The following is a 20,326-nucleotide window of genomic DNA, read 5'->3' on the forward strand; positions in this document are numbered from 1 at the left end:
ACTGTGCTGGCTGATTCCCACTATAGGGCCACCCCAAAACGTACTGCGCTGGCTGATTCCCACTATAGGACCGACCCAAACCCGTACTGTGCTGGCTGATTCCCACTATAGGGCCGCCCCAAAACGTACTGCGCTGGCTGATTCCCACTATAGGACCGACCCAAACCCGTACTGTGCTGGCTGATTCCCACTATAGGGCCGACCCAAACCCGTACTGTGCTGGCTGATTCCCACTATAGGACCGACCCAAACCCGTACTGTGCTGGCTGATTCCCACTATAGGACCGACCCAAACCGTACTGTGCTGGCTGATTCCCACTATAGGGCCGACCCAAACCGTACTGTGCTGGCTGATTCCCACTATAGGGCCGACCCAAACCGTACTGTGCTGGCTGATTCCCACTATAGGGCCGCCCCAAAACGTACTGCGCTGGCTGATTCCCACTATAGGACCGACCCAAACCCGTACTGTGCTGGCTGATTCCCACTATAGGGCCGACCCAAACCCGTACTGTGCTGGCTGATTCCCACTATAGGACCGACCCAAACCGTACTGTGCTGGCTGATTCCCACTATAGGGCCGACCCAAACTGTACTGTGCTGGCTGATTCCCACTATAGGACCGACCCAAACCGTACTGTGCTGGCTGATTCCCACTATAGGGCCGACCCAAACCGTACTGTGCTGGCTGATTCCCACTATAGGACCGACCCAAACCCGTACTGTGCTGGCTCAATCAATACATTACCATCACCAAGTATATTGAAGCATCGTATTGTGTCTTCATATTGTGTGGAATAAGGAAATCAACAAGACATATCTCTAAATTAGGCATTTTTATTTATGTTTTTAACACTAATTCACAAACAAAAATACATCCTTGCAAGAAGAAAAAAGAAAACCAATTTCAACAGATTGGTCTAGATTTAAAATAACTGGATTCAACTTGTAAATTCTGTTATTGGAGACAGATTTATTCCATGATCTTCAAATAAAAACAAAACAAAAAATAATCTAATTTTAAATCAATCTGTTTTATGTTCATTTCAAAATGACATTTCAGAAATCACATTTTAGTAACTTGATAATTGTTTGATAGCAGTAGTATATCGAGGATTTAGTAGGAAACTGATTCATGATATATTTCTATATGCTTTGCAAAGCATGATAGACAAAAGCATCACTGAGCTTCTTCATATTGTTACGCTAAGCAATACGTGTGTCCCAAACGTAACCCTATTCCCTACTACACAGTGCACTACTTTAGACCTCCTGGTCAAAAGCAGTGCACTATATAGTGAATAACGTGCCATTTCAGACGCAACATTAGACTTCTCAATCCATATAAATAGAGGGATTCGTAGTATCCCTACAGAATGACATCCTAACTGTTCCCCTAAAGAAGGGTGTTCTGTGTCTTTCTACTCCAGACCTGCTGAATTTTATTGTTACACCAATGTTGTTTATTAATCAAAGTAGTACAAAGCCATGAAAAAGATATCAGTGTAAAGGCAGAAGAGACTTGCTCCATTCTCAGACACCACTAAAATGAACCACGACAAGACAACAAAAAACGCTAGTCAAATGAATACATCAGTCAACTTGGCCTGCCAAGTCTCGCCACTAGAGGGCACTCTCGCTCCAGCAACAGGAGACGCTGCACCGCAAACACTAGGAACCCCTGTCCACAACTCCCAGCCTCTAACTCTCTGGTGTGTTTTTGACGATCTGAAGGAGGACCGGATAGGTGTAAGCAATATGCAGATTGCTCCAAGTCATCAACATGCAGGCTGCCCTGATAGGTTTAAGACAGTGACTCTATCCTGTTCCTTCAGATCTGTGACCACCATAACGGTAGGGGTTAAGGTTCATGGTAGGGGTTAAGGTTAAGGTTCGTCTTAAGATTGGGCTACAGTGTTGTTTGCAAACACTCCTCGAGTCAAATCCAGAATGTGCAGAGCCCCACATTCACCTTGTTTGTGTGGGGTCAATGGCTTAAAGAGACTGCTTGAGGAGTGTACGATTCAGTGAAAAGAATCAAGATAAAGTTTGGACCTTTAGGGAAACAGTCGCTTTGCCCAATGCCCCAAGATGGAGGAGTCCTGCTCCCAAACTGAATGAGTAGGTAACTTCAGGGGGTTCCGGTTTGAAATGACCTGGGCATGGTTCTAGAATTAACCATAGAACCTCAAAAGATGAAGACGAAAGACGGGAGGGAGTCGATCGCCACGGGGGAATGTGAGTTAACAGCAGACTTTTCTGCTTGTGTTTTCAGATCCGTTTCACGGCTGCGACGTCAGGAGGATTATCTAAGCAGTGGCCAATCACCCCACCACACAAGACCCTATATCATGCTAACCCATATAGCCCTAGAGGAGATGTACATACATTCCATCTAAGAAGAGTTTCCTTTCAGAGACTTGCCAGCTAGGCATTGAATATCCTGTTTCATCAAGCCTTAACAGAATAGTCAGAAAGAGAAAGGCCTGCATAGGCAGTTCATCATGCTCATGTTTTCAAAGGATATTAGTACATTCTATTGGTCACCAGCTACAGTATCCCACTGAGTCATCACCTATGCTGAGGTTTATCCACCTAGCTAAGGTACAACCCATCGTCTACACTTACCCTGTCTATCTACCCTTACCTTGTATCTACTGTATATCTATGTCCACCCACAACACTTGGTCTTAGTTCTGTTGAAACACACAAACCAATCTAGACATATAGGGAGGATTATGTTTGAATACTAACATGGATCTCTTCCCACACACACAGACACACACAATCCCAACACACACTAAGACTCGCCAGGCGCCCACAGGGGCCACAGCGGGGGGGGTGCTCTGTAGCTGGGGCTGTGTGAATGGTGGATTTGAGTCAGCAGGTAGTGTTTTGTTGTTGCTGAATGGACTTTAGCAGACAAACTCCTGTCTCATGCGGATGATCTGCAGCAGGGCGGCTTGGACGTCCTCATCCATGTGGCCCTGGGAGAAACAACAACGGCTTTGAGATTATCCACTTGTCCCCTATTTCACAGTTATGGCATCAGTGTGGGCTATGGGCCAGTCTTACTGGGGTCGTCAGCAGTGTGGGCTATGGGCCAGTCTTACTGGGGTCGTCAGCAGTGTGGGCTATGGGCCATACTTACTGGGGCCGTCAGCAGTGTGGGCTAAGGGCCAGTCTTACTGGGGTCGTCAGCAGTGTGGGCTAAGGGCCAGTCTTACTGGGGCCGTCAGCAGTGTGGGCTAAGGGCCAGTCTTACTGGGGTCGTCAGCAGTGTGGTCTATGGGCCAGTCTTACTGGGGCCGTCAGCAGTGTGGGCTAAGGGCCAGTCTTACTGGGGCCGTCAGCAGTGTGGGCTAAGGGCCAGTCTTACTGGGGCCGTCAGCAGTGTGGGCTAAGGGCCAGTCTTACTGGGGCCGTCAGCAGTGTGGTCTATGGGCCAGTCTTACTGGGGTCGTCAGCAGTGTGGGCTATGGGCCAGTCTTACTGGGGTCGTCAGCAGTGTGGGCTATGGGCCAGTCTTACTGGGGTCGTCAGCAGTGTGGGCTAAGGGCCAGTCTTACTGGGGTCGTCAGCAGTGTGGGCTATGGGCCAGTCTTACTGGGGTCGTCAGCAGTGTGGGCTATGGGCCAGTCTTACTGGGGTCGTCAGCAGTGTGGGCTATGGGCCAGTCTTACTGGGGTCGTCAGCAGTGTGGGCTATGGGCCAGTCTTACTGGGGTCGTCAGCAGTGTGGGCTATGGGCCAGTCTTACTGGGGTCGTCAGCAGTGTGGGCTATGGGCCAGTCTTACTGGGGTCGTCAGCAGTGTGGGCTATGGGCCATACTTACTGGGGCCGTCAGCAGTGTGGGCTATGGGCCAGTCTTACTGGGGTCGTCAGCAGTGTGGGCTATGGGCCAGTCTTACTGGGGTCGTCAGCAGTGTGGGCTATGGGCCAGTCTTACTGGGGTCGTCAGCAGTGTGGTCTATGGGCCAGTCTTACTGGGGTCGTCAGCAGTGTGGTCTATGGGCCAGTCAGCAGTGTGGTCTATGGGCCAGTCTTATTGGGGTCGTCAGCAGTGTGGGCTATGGGCCAGTCTTACTGGTGTCATCAGCCTCAGACATTTAGGACGCTATCGTATCAACAATCACATTTATTTTCAGATATATTATTTGTCTTCAGGAAGTTGCTGAGCAACAAAAATGCAAGAGATGCCAGGGAGGCCTGTGTGTTATATTAAACTTTAACTAGAAATAAATCACTAACTAAAAGAAACACACTGACCTGTGCTGCACTGAGGAGATGAGTTCTATAAATTGAAACCACCTCTCTGTGTTGACTCTCAGCATCCTGTGGAGAGAGATGGGGGAGAGAGGGGAAGAGAGGGGGAGGGGGAGAGAGAGAGGGGGGAGGGGGAGAGAGGGAGAGAGAGAGAGAAGAGGAAGAGCAAGAGAGAGAACAAGAGACATGAGTACAGGCCCACAATGGGCTGACCTGGCAGACACTACAAAGGGACTCCGCCTGCCTGGCTCCACCTTACCAAGCACCTCTGAAATACGCCTGTCTTTCACAGCAAAATAGATGGCGTCCATATTTTCCTGAAGACTGCCAGCATCGAACGAAAGAGCCAAGAACGCGAACTCCAAATCAAAACGTGGGCCCGACCGTGGGTTCACATCAGAGCATGAGTAATGATGTTTTCAGGATTCTAATATGGACCTCGTTTTCTTTTCATCTGGGTTCTGGCTAGCTGCTAGACCCGACTTCAAAAAAAGTACACCAGTTCATTCTCTGCCTCCATCATTTCACAGGCTCAGAGTGAGCTGACAGAGAGGAAGGCAGAGGCCGTCCTTGAAAATCAGGTGCACTGACATGTGTTTTGTTCAGTCGCGCATAGTTTCCAGCTCAGCGGTAAATTGGATGTAATACCACACAGCGAGAGTGTTACTGTAATTATACGACAGACAAATAGTCTTTGGTATGCACTGTAAGAGCACTGACACAGATGTTCTTTCTGATGTACTGATGTATCCACAGAGAATGGGTTCACTTCCACTAACTAACTGTGGGACGAGGATCAATCATGTCTGGACCAAACCTCTATGTCATCAAGGTAATTAACCAAGATAATGACATCCCATTATCGGTAACTAACGCTGGACTGAAAAAATGCTTTCGTCCCTACTAACGAGGCTCATTATGTTTGGAGCCAGAGAGTACTGAGTGACTGATTATGGTGTTAGTGCAGCGTACTGACATGACACCATGTTATAGGACAACATCTGTCATGAGTATAAAATGTCAATACAATCAAGTATGTACACTATGTAGGCAAGTCAATTCTTACAGCTTCACACAATTTAAGGGACCACAACATAAATAAGTCATTTACTTTGTGTCATCCCTGACAAGTTTTAAAATGTACAGGTATGTTCTGTGTGTATGTATTTTTTTAAACTGTCAAATAAGGGCAATGTCACAGAAATGCTAGGTTAGCTACAACTGGCTGCCTTCCACTACATCTGCAGTGTGTGTGTGTGTGTGTGTGTGTGTGTATACACACACTCACAGCCAGCTGCTGCTGCAGGCTCTTGATCTGGGCCTGGAGTGTGTCGATGTGCTGCATCTGTCTCTTATTGGGTGCAGCGTTGCCAGCGTACGCCAGCTGGGACAGACCGTTGAGGGCCTGCTTCAGTCTCTCCACGTCCGTCAACAGCTCGCTGATCTGAAACACACACAAAGCTGTTAGCACCAGAATATACATAACCATCTACATATTTAGAAAACCTCATATCAACGGACCAAAGTATTGCCAGAAAAACTGCCAAACTTCTTAACAGAACTAAAAACTGAGAAATTGAGATCTTACCAACTGTAAATACTACCGTACTTTTACCATATATAGTTCCAGTCAAAAATTGAGACTCCAACTAATTCCAGGACTTTTATTTTTTACTATTTTCTACATTGTAGAATAATAGTGAAGACATCAAAACTATGAAATAGCACATGGAATCATGTAGTAACCAAAAAAGTGTTAAACAAATCAAAATGTATTTGATATTATTCAAAGTAGCCACCCTTTGCCTTGATGACCGCTTTGCACATTATTGGCATTCTCTCAACCAGCTTCATGAGGTAGTCACCTGGAATGCACTTCAATTAACAGGTGTACCTTGTTAAAAGTAAATTTGTGGAATTTCTTATCTTCTGATTGAGACAATCAGTTGTGTTGTGACAAGGTAGGGGTGGTATACAGAAGATTGCCCTATTTGGTAAAAGAGCAAGTCCAGCTCAAATAAGCAAAGAGATGACAGTCAGTCATTACTTTAAGACATGAAGGTCAGTCAATCCGGAAAATGTCAAGAACTTTGAAAATGTCTTCAAGTGCAGCCGCAAAAACCATCAAGCGCTAATGATGAAACTGGCTCTCATGAGGACCGACACAAGAAAGGAAGACCCAGAGTTACCTCTGCTGCAGAGAATAAGTTCATTAGAGTTAACTGCACCTCCGATTGCTGCCCAAATAAATGCTTCATAGTTGAAGTAACAGACATCTCAACATCAACTGTTCAGAGGAGACTGCGTGAATTAGGCCTTCATGATCGAATTGCTGCAAAGAAACCACTACTAAAGGACACCAATAACAAGAAGAGACTTGCTTGGGCCAAGAAACACAAGCAATGGACATTAGACCAGTGGAAATCTGTCCTTTGGACTGAGGAGTCCAAATTTGGGATTTTTTGGTTCCAACCAGCGTATCTTTGTGAGATGCAGAGTAGGTGAATGGATGATCTCTACATGTGTGGTTCCCACCGTGAAGCATGAAGCAGGTGGTGTGACGGTGCTTTGCTGGTGACACTGTCAGTGATACATTTACAATTCAAGTCACACTTAACCAGCATGGCTACTACAGCATTCTGCAGCGATACGCTATCCCATCTGGTTTGCGTTTAGTGGGACTATTTGTTTTTTTAACAGGACAATAACCCAAAACACACCTCCAGGCTGTGTAAGGGCAAGTTGACCAAGAAGGAGAGTGATGGAGTGCTGCATCAGATGACCTGGCCTCCACAATCACCTGACCTCAACCCAATTGAGATGGTTTGGGATGAGCTGGACTGCAGAGTGAAGGAAAAGCAGCCAACAAGTGCTCAGCATTTGTGGGAACTCCTTCAAGACTGTTGGAAAAGCATTCCTCATGAAGCTGGTTGAGAGAATGCCAAGAGTGTACAAAGTGGTCATCAAGGCAATGGGTGGCTACTTTGCAGAATCTCAAATATAAAATATATTTTGATTTGTTAAACACTTATTTGGTTACTACATGATTCCATTTGTGTTCTTTCATAGTTTTGATGTCACTGTAGAAAATTGTACAATTAAAGAAAAACCCTTGAATGAGTAGGGGTGTCAACTTTTGGCTGGTAATGCACATTTAGGTTGATTTTATTCATATTAAAAATGGCCAACAACTCAATGCAGAATATTTCTCCTACCTTCTTGTCTTTGACCTCGGTCTGCTCCGCCGACATCTGGATCCTCCTCTGGAACTCCCCGATGGTGCTGAGCGACTCCTCGTACCTCTCCTTCAGCTCCCGGATCTCCTTATCCATGGTGTTGCTCTTCTCCTGCAGGGCCTCAGTTTCCACCCTGGCCCTGGTCTTGTCCTCCCTGGCCCTGCCCTCGTCCTCCCTGGCCTGGGCCGCCTCATGGTGGAGCACCTCGCACTGCTCTGCCAGCCCAGTTAGCCTCTCACCCAACGCCGCCGTCTCTTCCTGCAGACGTTGTTTCTCGGACTTCAGCTGGCTCAACTGGTCCTCTCTTCCTCCAAGTTCCTCCAGGGCCTGGGTGGCCCGGAGCAGCTCTGACTGCAGGGCTGCCACGTTCTGGGCCCTCTGGGCGCTGGTCTCCTGCTCCTGGCGAAGGGAAGCGAGTAGCTGGGCCACCTGCCCCTCCAGGGCCTCCTTGGCCTGAGCATGCTGCTGCAGGAGGACGGCCTGGTCCTCGGAGCATCCCTGGAGCTCCTTTTCCAAGGCGCATGCCCTCTGGGCCTCCCCACGCTGGGCCTCCCTGGCTTTCTGGCACTCGTCCTGGGCTTGGTGGATGGTGCCCCTCAGGGCTCGGTGCTCGGCCTCATAGTGCTCCAGCCGGGCCGACTCGGATTCCAGGCGCTGCTGCAGGCTCTGGATATCAGTGTTACACAGGGCGTTCTGCTCCTCCAGCTCTGCCCTCTGCACAGTCACGTCTTTGTACTGCTGCTCCAGGTCCACCAACCTCAGCGTCAGCTCCTCCATTTTACCCCTGTACTCATCTTCCACTTCCTTGTGCTTTTCACTGGCGACAAAGCCTGTCTCCATTCTCTGCTGCACAGACTCCATCTGCACTTTCAGTTTCTCTTTCTCCTGCTTGTGACGTTCCCCCTCCAACTTCTCCTGGTTGTACTTCTCTTGCATCTCCGAGAGCTTTCCTGTCAAGTCTTTTAGCTTGATGTTGTAGGAGTTCTCCCTCTCCTCTATGGCAGTCAACGGGACAAACTTGGCCTGGATAGCTTCCTGGATGGTGTCTAGTTCTTTCTTCTGCGCCTCCATTTCTTGGTGAAGCTTTACTGTCCCATCTTGGGCAGACTGGTAGCTTGCCAATGCCTCTTTGGCCCGATGCTCCGCCTCAACAACAGCATTGCTCAAGTTAACCCTTACAGCTTCATGGTCTATAAGGCACACATAGTCATTTTCTATCATCACCTGAACATTCTCCAGCTTCTCTTTCAACTCTGCACTACCCTCTTTCACCTTCTGCAACTCTTCCTCACTTTCTTTGCCCTCCTTCTCCAGTTTGGAGAGCTCAGCCTTGGCCTTCTCCAAAGCAGCACTCAGCTCCGTATTCACTTGCTCATGTTTCTCTCTGGACACGTACTCTCCATTTAGGCTCTGTTTCAGAGACTGGTTCTTGGCAGTGACCTGGGCCAGCTCCTTCTCTCTCTCTTCAAACCTCTTCTGGAGCACTTCCAGTTCCTTCACCAGTTGAGCATTCAGGGCACCCACTTCGCTCTGGAACTTCTCGGAGGGCACGGTAGCGCTCTGTAGGCTGGTGACGCTCTCACACAGGGTGACCCTCTCCGTTTGTAGCCTCTGGATCTGCACCTCGGCCTGGCCGTTCCTTTCTGCGGCCTCCACCAGCCTCTCCTCCAGCTCCTCCACAGCTCTCTCCAGGGCGCTCTTGACCTCTTCGTGGGCCTTGAGGGGGATGAAGTTGGCCTCCACCCTGCTATTGAGCTCCTCCAGCTGCTCCTGGAGCATCTCCCGCTCCTCTTCGCTCTCTTCTACCTGGCGGATCAGTGCCTGGCTCTTGGCAGTTATGTCCGCCAGCCTCCTCTTCATGGAGGAACTCTGTTCCTCCAGGGTCGTCCTCATCCTTTCATGCTCCTGCAGGGGGACCGCCCCTGTCCCGGCCTGGGCTGGCTGGCTGTCCATTTCCCTGTGTAACTCAGCCACCTCCTCCAGCACACGGTCATAGTCCTCCCGCAGCTCTGCCAGCTGACGCTCCTTCTCATCCACCGCATTGCTCAGCAGGTTCTTCATGTTGTCGAACTTCTCTGCAGGCACAACCTTCTCTCCCTGCCGTGCCTGGGTCTCCTTAATGAGGGCCTCCATGTCCAGCAGAGCCTCTGCCAGCTCATCCCTCTCCTCCCGCAAGGCGGACAGCTCCAGGCCCAGCCGCTCTGCCTCCACCGCCAGCTGGCCCTCGCTGCTCTTGTACTCCTCCAGGGCCTTCTCACTCTGCTTCAGGTGGTTACGCACGCGCCCCACCTCGGCCGAGGCGCCCTCGTACTTGGCCTTGACATCGTGGAGCTGGGCACGGAGCTCGTCGGCCGCCTGGCCTCCTAGGTGCTCCTTGACCGCCACCACGTGGGCCTGGAGCTGCTTGACCTTGGCTTCAGAGTCCAGCATCCTCTTCTGGACGTCCCCCAGTGCCTCCTCCAGCTCCTGGACCTGCCGGTCTGCCTGCCGCTGGATGGTCTCCCGGCTCTGGGCCAGCTCTTGGCACTCTTGGCTTTTGCGGGCCAGTGCCGCCTGCAGACGAAGAGCCTCTTCCTCGGCAGTCTGCTGCCGCCTCCTCACCGTCTCCAGCTCGCGCCGCAGGGCCTCCACCTCCTCGACTGGGTCCCAGCCCACGCCAGGACGTCCCGCAAGCTCCAGGGGACGGGACAGTGAGTGCGAAAGACCGGATGACTGCAGTACCTACAGCAGGAACAAAAGTTTCATGATTGTGCAATTTACATACACTTCGCACACCTATTTCTCACTCACAGCAGTGTCAGTCCAATATTGGTTTTGCAATGAGCGCTGACTTAGTCAGTTCCACTATAGCGACACGAGAATACTGAGAAGATGTGAAGGCTACAATAGGATAAAAAAATATTGAGCCCAAAATTTAAAAACTACCTGCAGTGGTTTAAGAGAATAAATCTCTCATTTGCTGGGGGAGAAACAGCTGACAGGACGAAATGAGAATTCAGCCGTTTATTTGGCTGTCAGAGAGATGATAAGCTCATGGTTGCTGACTGGACTAGAATACACAGCAGATATGGTCTGTGTGTGTTTCATACTTCATGACAGTTACCTTTTCATTGCGGGCCATAATGCTCTAGAACAGTGGTTCTTAACCTGGGTTCGATCGAACCCCAGGGGTTCGGTGAGTCAGTCTCAGGGGTTCGGCGGAGGTCAAGACACACACCCGACTCATATGATTCGTGATGACACGCCCCGCTTGGCCATCATTGGCTGCAGGTGATCACGCAACATCGCTTGGCCTATCTGTGCTGCAGGGAATTTGGCGCGCTCAGTAGTCGAATTGTGACTGTCGTGATGGTACGTCGTGTGATTTCTTTCTTAATATTTTAATCCCTTCATACTAACTATGTCGAGCAAAAAAAGAAAGTGGTCGGACGAATATGTACAATATGGATTCACATGTATAACGGAACGTGATGAGAGTCAGCGTCCTAACTGCATGATTTGCAATGCCAAGTTGAGCAATTCTAGTCTAGCACCGGCAAAACTAAGAGAACACTTCCTTAAGCTGCATGGAGATGGACAATACAAGAACACAAAGCTCGCTGAATTCAAGGTGAAGAGAGCCATTTTTCCAATTAAGAAGGGTTCGGTGAATGCGCATATGAAACTGGTGGGGGTCAGTACCTCCAACAAGGTTAAGAACCACTGCTCTAGAAAAACGAAGAAGTCAGGTTTACCTGCGCTGAATCCAGGCTGTGAGATTGTTTGACGAGGACATTGTCTTTTCCTGCCAGAACAAATACAGAGATAATTCAGAAGAGGTCTTTTTTAATTCAGGTCCTCTGATTGCATCTCTTATTCTCTGATATGTCAAATTTAAAGAGAGCTCACTCACCTTTGATAACAGACTGGCCAGAGTAGTCCCCCTGAAAACACATAGAACATACATTATGTTCACATTCACGCATAACCTTAGACAACCTAAGCAAGAGCTCTTCTTCTTCTTATTATTATGATTATTATTATTATTATTATTATGTAAAACCCCATGATGATTTCATATGCTGTAACAGGGTTGGCATTTGGCTGTGGTCCCTCACCATGTGGCTCCTGAGCTGAACCTTGACAGTCTCCGGGGCCCGAGCCCCCTCCTCCCTGTCTTTGGCACTCAGTAAGAGCTTCAGCTGTTCCCTCTAATTCAGCACAAAAACAACGTGGAGCTTTAGAGCAGATCAACAGCATTGCAACTTTAGTTGCATTTGAGGACAATAACTTTCAGATGAATACAGCTATGGCATGGTATCCAATCAAATCTTTCCACATTCTCACAAACACCCACACATCCACAAACAAACAGGCATGCTAATTCCTCTCTCTAATCTATAGGTAAAACGTTCCATTTTTTCCCACCCCAAACAATTGAGTTATGTGGCTGTCCTTACCTCTTTGTGGATGCATTCCACTGTATGTTTTTCCTGCACAGGATATAGAGGATTACAAGTTAAGTATCAGAGGGTTTGACAAACAACTCATTACCATATATAGTGCCTGTCACCGTCCAAGTTCTTATGTTTTTCTTGAAGCACAAACTGTGTTTGATTCTCTTCTCAGTGACTTTCCGTGTTGGTCTAGAAGTTGTCTACACTACTTTCTCTGTGTGTGTGTGTGTGTGTGTGTGTGTGTGTGTGTGTGTGTGTGTGTGTGTGTGTGTACCTGACTGAGCTGCTGCTGCAGTAGTTTGACCTTGTCCATTAGAGCCCTCTGCTCCAGGTGAAACTTCCTCAGAGTCTCCTGCTGGCTCTCGTTCTGTCTCTCCAGGTCCTGACAAACATCACACACCATTACAAGTCACAATCCATTTACAAGTCAAATCACACAAATCTCTAAGTAACCCTTCTCCAAGCCAGAACAGCCCACAGGGCAGGATCCTATCAAATGTTTCTGTAGCATGAGTCAGCTTGAAGTACATGTACACCCCCTGGGCAGGATGCTAGTCTGTCACAGGGCCTTAACGCGTCAGCATGCCTCGGTTCGGCTGGCGCCTAGCTGAACTCGACAACCCGAACCCAACGAGAGTTGCTTGTATACTCTCTTAAAAGACATTCGCTTTAAAAATGAGAAAAACACAGCAATAGTACTGTTTGTCCATTTTGAGATGCCGTAGCCAGTATACACTTACTGAAAATAGTCAGAATTAATCTAAGATATCTGAAGAAATTCATTGACATTTTTGCCGAAAAGATCATAGTCGCGCAATTTTACATCTAAGATATTTGGTGTAATATTTCTCAATTAAAAAATGTGTATGAAAACGAGTCATCTCTCATTGAAGTACCCCTACTGTTGACCAATCACCGACGAAAGGGCGTAGACCTCGGCTCCGAACTTGGCTTGCCTCTAGAAAACACTTTGTGTGCCCGAACAGCCGAAAAAACCCTCACCGAAGTCCAAAAGTAACAAAAACGGCACAAACTCTTCCCGAATTGTTTCAGCTGGGAAGCATACGGACGCCTTTACCCCCAATCCATCTTCTTATTGCTGAGTGCCAAGCAGAGCGGCATCAGGTCCATTTTTAGAGTCTTTGGTAGGACTTGACCTGGGATCGAACCCCCAACCTTCCAATCTCAGGGCGGACAGTAATCGCTGAGTTGAAAACATCTATAGATCTGTTTAATTAGATCCAATAGTAAATATAAATTCACTAGTACCTTCAATTATCCTGGACATTGTAGAATCCTGTCACGCTGATGCTCAGGCCAGCCTATAGATTCCCCTATATACTGGTGGGTACATCTTGCTTAATGTCCTCATACATTCAGACTGGGTAATTACATCCCTGTCCATCACAAAGGACTACGAGGTCAAACTCAATGTAGCCAGCCTATCAAATTCAATATTGAATGTACGCAGAGAAAAACAATTGTACTCACCCTCACGTTGGCTTCGGCCTGTTCAGTCATCTCCACTGAGTGCTGTGGACACACAGGTTATCATTTAGCCATGATTGACTAGGGGGGGGGGGGGGGGGCTGATGGCTAGTGGTAGCAGAGTAAGAGATTTCCTTATATACAGTATCTCTGGTGGTGGTGACATTAGGGAATAAACTACGATTATCCATCTCATCACTAGGTGGCAGTAATGTCCAACTGAATGTCAGAGTTGAGTCACTTGGCCTCCACAGTAAACAGTTTAAAACATGACAACTCACTGTTTACCGTATGATAATACACCACTAAGCAAACAGCTTCAACACAACAGTGATTTTGTAAAAACACTTGTGACCGTCTCTATATTAAATCAATGAGTGGTGAATGTGGTCAGATTCAATATTAAATCAATGAGTGGTGAATGTGGTCAGATTCAATAGAGCAGAACCTGAACTTAAGAAGTATTGTTGGGATCGGCTCGTTCAGAACTCACAGATACCATCTATCAATCCATGTATACAGAACACATGACCCAGGAAGTGCCTTGATGAGGAAGTGTTAACAGAATCAATAATAAAACCCCATCCTATTTGCTTGATGGAGCTCACATCAAACCTTTGGTAAGCCTATGAGCCGTCTCACCTTTAAAACAATGGATTCACCCAGAGAAAATAACAGTTGAAATGTCAAGCGATTACTATACAGCTCAATAATAACAACTACAGTCTAATCAACAGCTCAAAAGGCAACATAGCAGGAAAGAGGCTTTGCCCTAGGGCCTAGGAGATCTTTTCTGTGGAGATGTGTGTTGTTTTAAATCTGATAGTTCATCTCCATGCACAGAAATCAGTATGAAGGTTGGCAATTAAAGTGAGTGCTGCGTTGTTACCTGTCGCTTTTTCTGCTCCATCTTGGCAGCTTCTTTTGCTGTGGATACAATGAGAAACAATTAAAGGGTCCGCTTACACACGTCAGAGCAGCCCGTCACTCATATCGTTTATGATTTCATCTATACAATGTGTTTTCTCATAACCAAGTCTTTCAGGAGACTGAGGAGAGAAGTTGAAATGAAGTGATACAAGGACAGTACTTTCACACGGGCATAAAGACTTAATGCAAAAAAAGCAATTATGCCAGAGTAATGATGATTAAAGACTTGATGAGAAACCAATCTCAAATGAGCACTGAGCGTGAAAACAAACAGGTGTTGGAGAAATCCGATGAAGCCATCTAAAGCCGCCTCCCACAAACCAAGGACATCAATTTGCCACAACAAGATAATTGTTAAGTAGGGTAAATGGCTGATGCTGCACCAGATACTAGGAGAACAGGCAATTCTAGTTTGTGACAAATGTAGACTAAAGTGCTAAAGAATGGAATTTGATTAGATGCAAATTACCTAGGGTTCTAGTTGAGCGGGCCCTTTACCTAGGGTTCTAGTTGATCGGGCCCTTTACCTAGGGTTCTAGTTGAGCGGGCCCTTTACCTAGGGTTCTAGTTGAGCGGGCCCTTTACCTAGGGTTCTAGTTGAGCGGGCCCTTTACCTAGGGTTCTAGTTGAGTGGGCCCTTTGCCTAGGGTTCTAGTTGAGCGGGCCCTTTACCTAGGGTTCTAGTTGATCGGGCCCTTTACCTAGGGTTCTAGTTGAGCGGGCCCTTTACCTAGGGTTCTAGTTGAGCGGGCCCTTTACCTAGGGTTCTAGTTGAGCGGGCCCTTTACCTAGGGTTCTAGTTGAGTGGGCCCTTTGCCTAGGGTTCTAGTTGAGCGGGCCCTTTGCCTAGGGTTCTAGTTGAGTGGGCCCTTTACCTAGGGTTCTAGTTGTGTGGGCCCTTTACCTAGGGTTCTAGTTGAGCGGGCCCTTTACCTAGGGTTCTAGTTGTGCGGGCCCTTTACCTAGGGTTCTAGTTGAGCGGGCCCTTTACCTAGGGTTCTAGTTGAGCGGGCCCTTTACCTAGGGTTCTAGTTGAGTGGGCCCTTTGCCTAGGGTTCTAGTTGTGCGGGCCCTTTACCTAGGGTTCTAGTTGTGCGGGCCCTTTACCTAGGGTTCTAGTTGTGCGGGCCCTTTACCTAGGGTTCTAGTTGAGCGGGCCCTTTACCTAGGGTTCTAGTTGAGCGGGCCCTTTACCTAGGGTTCTAGTTGAGCGGGCCCTTTACCTAGGGTTTTAGTTGAGCGGGCCCTTTACCTAGGGTTCTAGTTGAGCGGGCCCTTTACCTAGGGTTCTAGTTGAGCGGGCCCTTTACCTAGGGTTCTAGTTGAGCGGGCCCTTTACCTAGGGTTCTAGTTGAGCGGGCCCTTTACCTAGGGTTCTAGTTGAGCGGGCCCTTTACCTAGGGTTCTAGTTGAGCGGGCCCTTTACCTAGGGTTCTAGTTGAGCGGGCCTTTGATAAAAGCATGGCTCTATACACAAAGTTCATGTGAAGGAGATCTGTTGGGGACATTTTATGCACTCTATTTCACATAGCCTTGATAAAAACACACATTAAAACACTCTGCAAAGCCACACGCCGCGCTGAATGAACAACCATAAATTCCCTCTGAAAGAAGAAAGCTGACACACTTGAACTCAGGTTACCTTCCCTAAAAGCACAATCCTATTTTTCACCTTTGCTGCAAATTTCCCCCAGTCCATTTCATTCTGTGTATAACTTTACTTTCTCTGCAGCATGACTTTTTAACCTGGTGCTTTTCAATAGACATGTCATTTTTACTTTTTCCTTGCTCTCTTTTTGATCTTCTGGTTGAATGGGTGTTTTCGGCAATCTCCTGTGGTTTCTGTATTTCTGAGGCACGGGCTGAGTTACAGATTACACTGCAGATAGAAACATCTCAGAACCTCTTCATTCTGGGCTAGCTGCTCCTGTCTCCCCCCTACTGAGGCTAAGAAAACATCAAGTTCTCATTTGAAAGATACAGAAAAACATCAAACCCTCCCTCCCCCTGCCAGGCATGGACGATGATTATAGTATTTGAAGTCGATTAAACACGTTTCACAGTTTTGAAAATTGCTGACAGTTTAAAAAGGAAAATGAAATGTGGCCTTTGTCCACAGGGCAGCCCTCACACAGGGTGAAAAGCACATCTACAGGAGTGCCTAGGGCATAGGTCATAGGTCCTATGGGTCAAATCGGGACACAGCCGTGCTCTGACCTTTGGTGACGTTGTCAAGGTAGGTCTTGAAAAGGTTGACCAGATCCTGGTTCTTGCTGAGGCGGGCGTAGTGGAAACTGTCGTGGCCAAAGCTGTCCACGGCCGTCACGTCGGCGCCGCTCTTCAGAAGGACCTCCACCGCGTCCTTACAGGCATACTCACAGCCCAGGGTCAGAGCAGTCCTGGACACACGCACACCACACACAGAGATATATGAATAATTGAATTGCATCCATAATGAAATGCATTGAAGAGTAGGCTACAAAGCACAAAGTCTATAGAGGCCAGACAGATGCATCACTGACACATCAACGCACACTGCAACTGAACCCCATCAATACACACTGCAACTGAACCCCATCAATACACACTGCAACTGAACCCCATCAATACACACTGTAACTGAACCCCATCAATACACACTGTAACTGAACCCCATCAATACACACTGTAACTGAACCCCATCAATACACACTGTAACTGAACCCCATCAATACACACTGCAACTGAACCCCATCAATACACACTGCAACTGAACCCCATCAATACACACTGTAACTGAACCCCATCAACACACACTGTAACTGAACCCCATCAACACACACTGTAACTGAACCCCGTCAATACACACTGTAACTGAACCCCATCAATACACACTGTAACTGAACCCCATCAACACACACTGCAACTGAACCCCATCAACACACACTGTAACTGAACCCCATCAACACACACTGTAACTGAACCCCGTCAATACACACTGTAACTGAACCCCATCAATACACACTGTAACTGAACCCCATCAACACACACTGCAACTGAACCCCATCAACACACACTGTAACTGAACCCCATCAATACACACTGTAACTGAACCCCATCAACACACACTGTAACTGAACCCCATCAACACACTGCAATTGAACCCCATCAATACACACTGTAACTGAACCCCATCAACACACACTGTAACTGAATAAATAACAAGTGAAGCTTTGAATACATTTCATTTAGTAGCTAGCTGTGATGCTTTGTGGACCCTGGATGGACCAGCTTACTTGTTCTGTTTGTCACGGATGGCGATGTCGGCCCCTCGCTCCAACAGCAGCCGGCAGATGTGCGGATGGCACATCTGGGTAGCCAGCACCAGAGGTGTCCGCCCATCCTGCAGCACACACACACACAGACAGAAAGAACAGAGCTAGTGATTCACGGCTGTGATGATGATCTCATTACTACAGTAGTCCGTTAAGGATAAACAGAGCAGCAGGTGTAATCAAGACAGTGAGAGATTCAGTTGTGCAAGTGACCCAACTTACAAAATAAAATGTTGACTTTTCTACACTATAGATCAATAGGTGTGAATGAATTGGACATCAATACTCACAAAATCACTTGCGTTTACAGAGGCCCCGCTGTCACACAGTAGTTTGACGCTAGAGGAGCAGCCTGCCATCACTTGGACACACAAAGATAAACCATCATTATTTCACACCATCAAGCAAATGGACAACAGTGCCTGAATAATTCCAGGATCTTGCCATCAAAATAATGAACACAGAGCTCAGTACGGGACTGGTATAGTAATGAACACAGAGCTCAGTAATGGACTGGTATAGTAATGAACACAGAGCTCAGTACGGGACTGGTATAGTAATGAACACAGAGCTCAGTACGGGACTGGTATAGTAATGAACACATAGCTCAGTACGGGACTGGTATAGTAATGAACACAGAGCTCAGTACGGGACTGGTATAGTAATGAACACAGAGCTCAGTACGGGACTGGTATAGTAATGAACACAGAGCTCAGTACGGGACTGGTATAGTAATGAACACAGAGCTCAGTACGGGACTGGTATAGTAATGAACACAGAGCTCAGTACGGGACTGGTATAGTAATGAACACAGAGCACAGTACGGGACTGGTATAGTAATGAACACAGAGCTCAGTACGGGACTGGTATAGTAATGAACACAGAGCTCAGTACGGGACTGGTATAGTAATGAACACAGAGCTCAGTACGGGACTGGTATAGTAATGAACACAGAGCTCAGTACGGGACTGGTATAGTAATGAACACAGAGCTCAGTACGGGACTGGTATAGTAATGAACACAGAGCTCAGTACGGGACTGGTATAGTAATGAACACAGAGCACAGTACGGGACTGGCATAGTAATGAACACAGAGCTCAGTACGGGACTGGCATAGTAATGAACACAGAGCTCAGTACGGGACTGGTATAGTAATGAACACAGAGCTCAGTACGGGACTGGTATAGTAATGAACACAGAGCTCAGTATGGGACTGGTATAGTAATGAACACAGAGCTCAGTACGGGACTGGTATAGTAATGAACACAGAGCTCAGTAGAGGACTGGTATAGTAATGAACACAGAGCTCAGTACGGGACTGGCATAGTAATGAACACAGAGCTCAGTACGGGACTGGTATAGTAATGAACACAGAGCTCAGTACGGGACTGGTATAGTAATGAACACAGAGCTCAGTACGGGACTGGTATAGTAATGAACACAGAGCTCAGTACGGGACTGGTATAGTAATGAACACAGAGCTCAGTATGGGACTGGCATAGTAATGAACACAGAGCTCAGTACGGGACTGGTATAGTAATGAACACAGAGCTCAGTATGGGACTGGTATAGTAATGAACACAGAGCTCAGTATGGGACTGGTATAGTAATGAACACAGAGCTCAGTAGAGGACTGGTATAGTAATGAACACAGAGCTCAGTAGAGGACTGGCATAGTAATGAACACAGAGCTCAGTATGGGACTGGCATAGTAATGAACACAGAGCACAGTATGGGACTGGCATAGTAATGAACACAGAGCTCAGTATTGGACTGGCATAGTAATGGGAAATCAATCCTGTGCAGCACGCGTTCACTCTGGCACGTTTACATCTCGCATGCAGAGGTAGGGTAAGGATAAACGTGTGTGCAACAGGTGAATCTATATGTGATTCCAATGTACTGGAGGTTTTGTTGTACATCACTTCAAAGACACAGAATGGAGTGCTTGTGTTCATATTTGCCTTAAAGGACTTTGCTCAGCCCATATTGGGCTCGTAGTATTGACAGGCCACTTCTATCAGAGTAAATCATCTCTTCAAGCATCGGAAGTGGAGCACATTCCAGAAAATCTGATCATATTACTGAAGAGCAGACGTGTCTTCAGGGGATATACTGTAGCTCAGCGTTAATTAGCGTTTTAGCCTATTAAATGTTCTTCGCCTCGACCAAGCACCCCGCCCTGATGGAAATGTTTGTGCGAGTGAAAATCAACCTTGACACAACCTATACTGTCAAATTCCACAGTCCATTTCATGTTCCTATCAACCCATCAGGAACCTATCATGTTCCTATCATGTTCCTATCATTCTATCATGTTCCTATCATTCTATCATGTTCCTATCAATCTATCATGTTCCTATCAACCCATCAGGAACCTATCATGTTCCTATCATTCTATCATGTTCCTATCAATCTATCATGTTCCTATCAATCTATCATGTTCCTATCATGTTCCTATCAATCTATCATGTTCCTATCAACCCATCAGGAACCTATCATGTTCCTATCTTGTTCCTATCATGTTCCTATCATGTTCCTATCAACCCATCTTGTTCCTATCTTGTTCCTATCTTGTTCCTATCATGTTCCTATCAACCCATCATGATCCTATCATGTTCCTATCATTCTATCATGTTCCTATCTTGTTCCTATC

At 47.2% G+C, this 20,326-nt stretch overlaps 1 protein-coding gene across 1 annotated transcript in view; it reads right to left on the bottom strand.

Annotated features, from left to right (window-relative positions):
* Positions 1–819: 819 nt before the first annotated feature.
* LOC115183752 (uveal autoantigen with coiled-coil domains and ankyrin repeats protein-like) overlaps positions 820–20,326 on the bottom strand; it is a 28,824-nt gene continuing 9,317 nt past the window's right edge. The window contains exons 4-17 of the mRNA XM_029744847.1: positions 17,961–18,031; positions 17,632–17,738; positions 16,574–16,755; positions 14,316–14,353; positions 13,430–13,471; positions 12,213–12,320; positions 11,942–11,974; positions 11,600–11,692; positions 11,395–11,425; positions 11,237–11,286; positions 7,482–10,223; positions 5,555–5,710; positions 4,270–4,335; positions 820–2,987 (exon numbers count right to left, since the gene is read on the bottom strand). Of these exons, the coding sequence (XP_029600707.1) occupies positions 2,916–2,987; positions 4,270–4,335; positions 5,555–5,710; positions 7,482–10,223; positions 11,237–11,286; positions 11,395–11,425; positions 11,600–11,692; positions 11,942–11,974; positions 12,213–12,320; positions 13,430–13,471; positions 14,316–14,353; positions 16,574–16,755; positions 17,632–17,738; positions 17,961–18,029 (3,789 nt within the window). The 5' untranslated portion in view covers positions 18,030–18,031 and the 3' untranslated portion in view covers positions 820–2,915. The remainder of the gene's footprint in view (positions 2,988–4,269; positions 4,336–5,554; positions 5,711–7,481; positions 10,224–11,236; positions 11,287–11,394; positions 11,426–11,599; positions 11,693–11,941; positions 11,975–12,212; positions 12,321–13,429; positions 13,472–14,315; positions 14,354–16,573; positions 16,756–17,631; positions 17,739–17,960; positions 18,032–20,326) is intronic.

Source organism: Salmo trutta, unplaced genomic scaffold (assembly GCF_901001165.1).
Source record: "Salmo trutta unplaced genomic scaffold, fSalTru1.1, whole genome shotgun sequence".
Lineage (NCBI taxonomy): Eukaryota > Metazoa > Chordata > Actinopteri > Salmoniformes > Salmonidae > Salmo > Salmo trutta.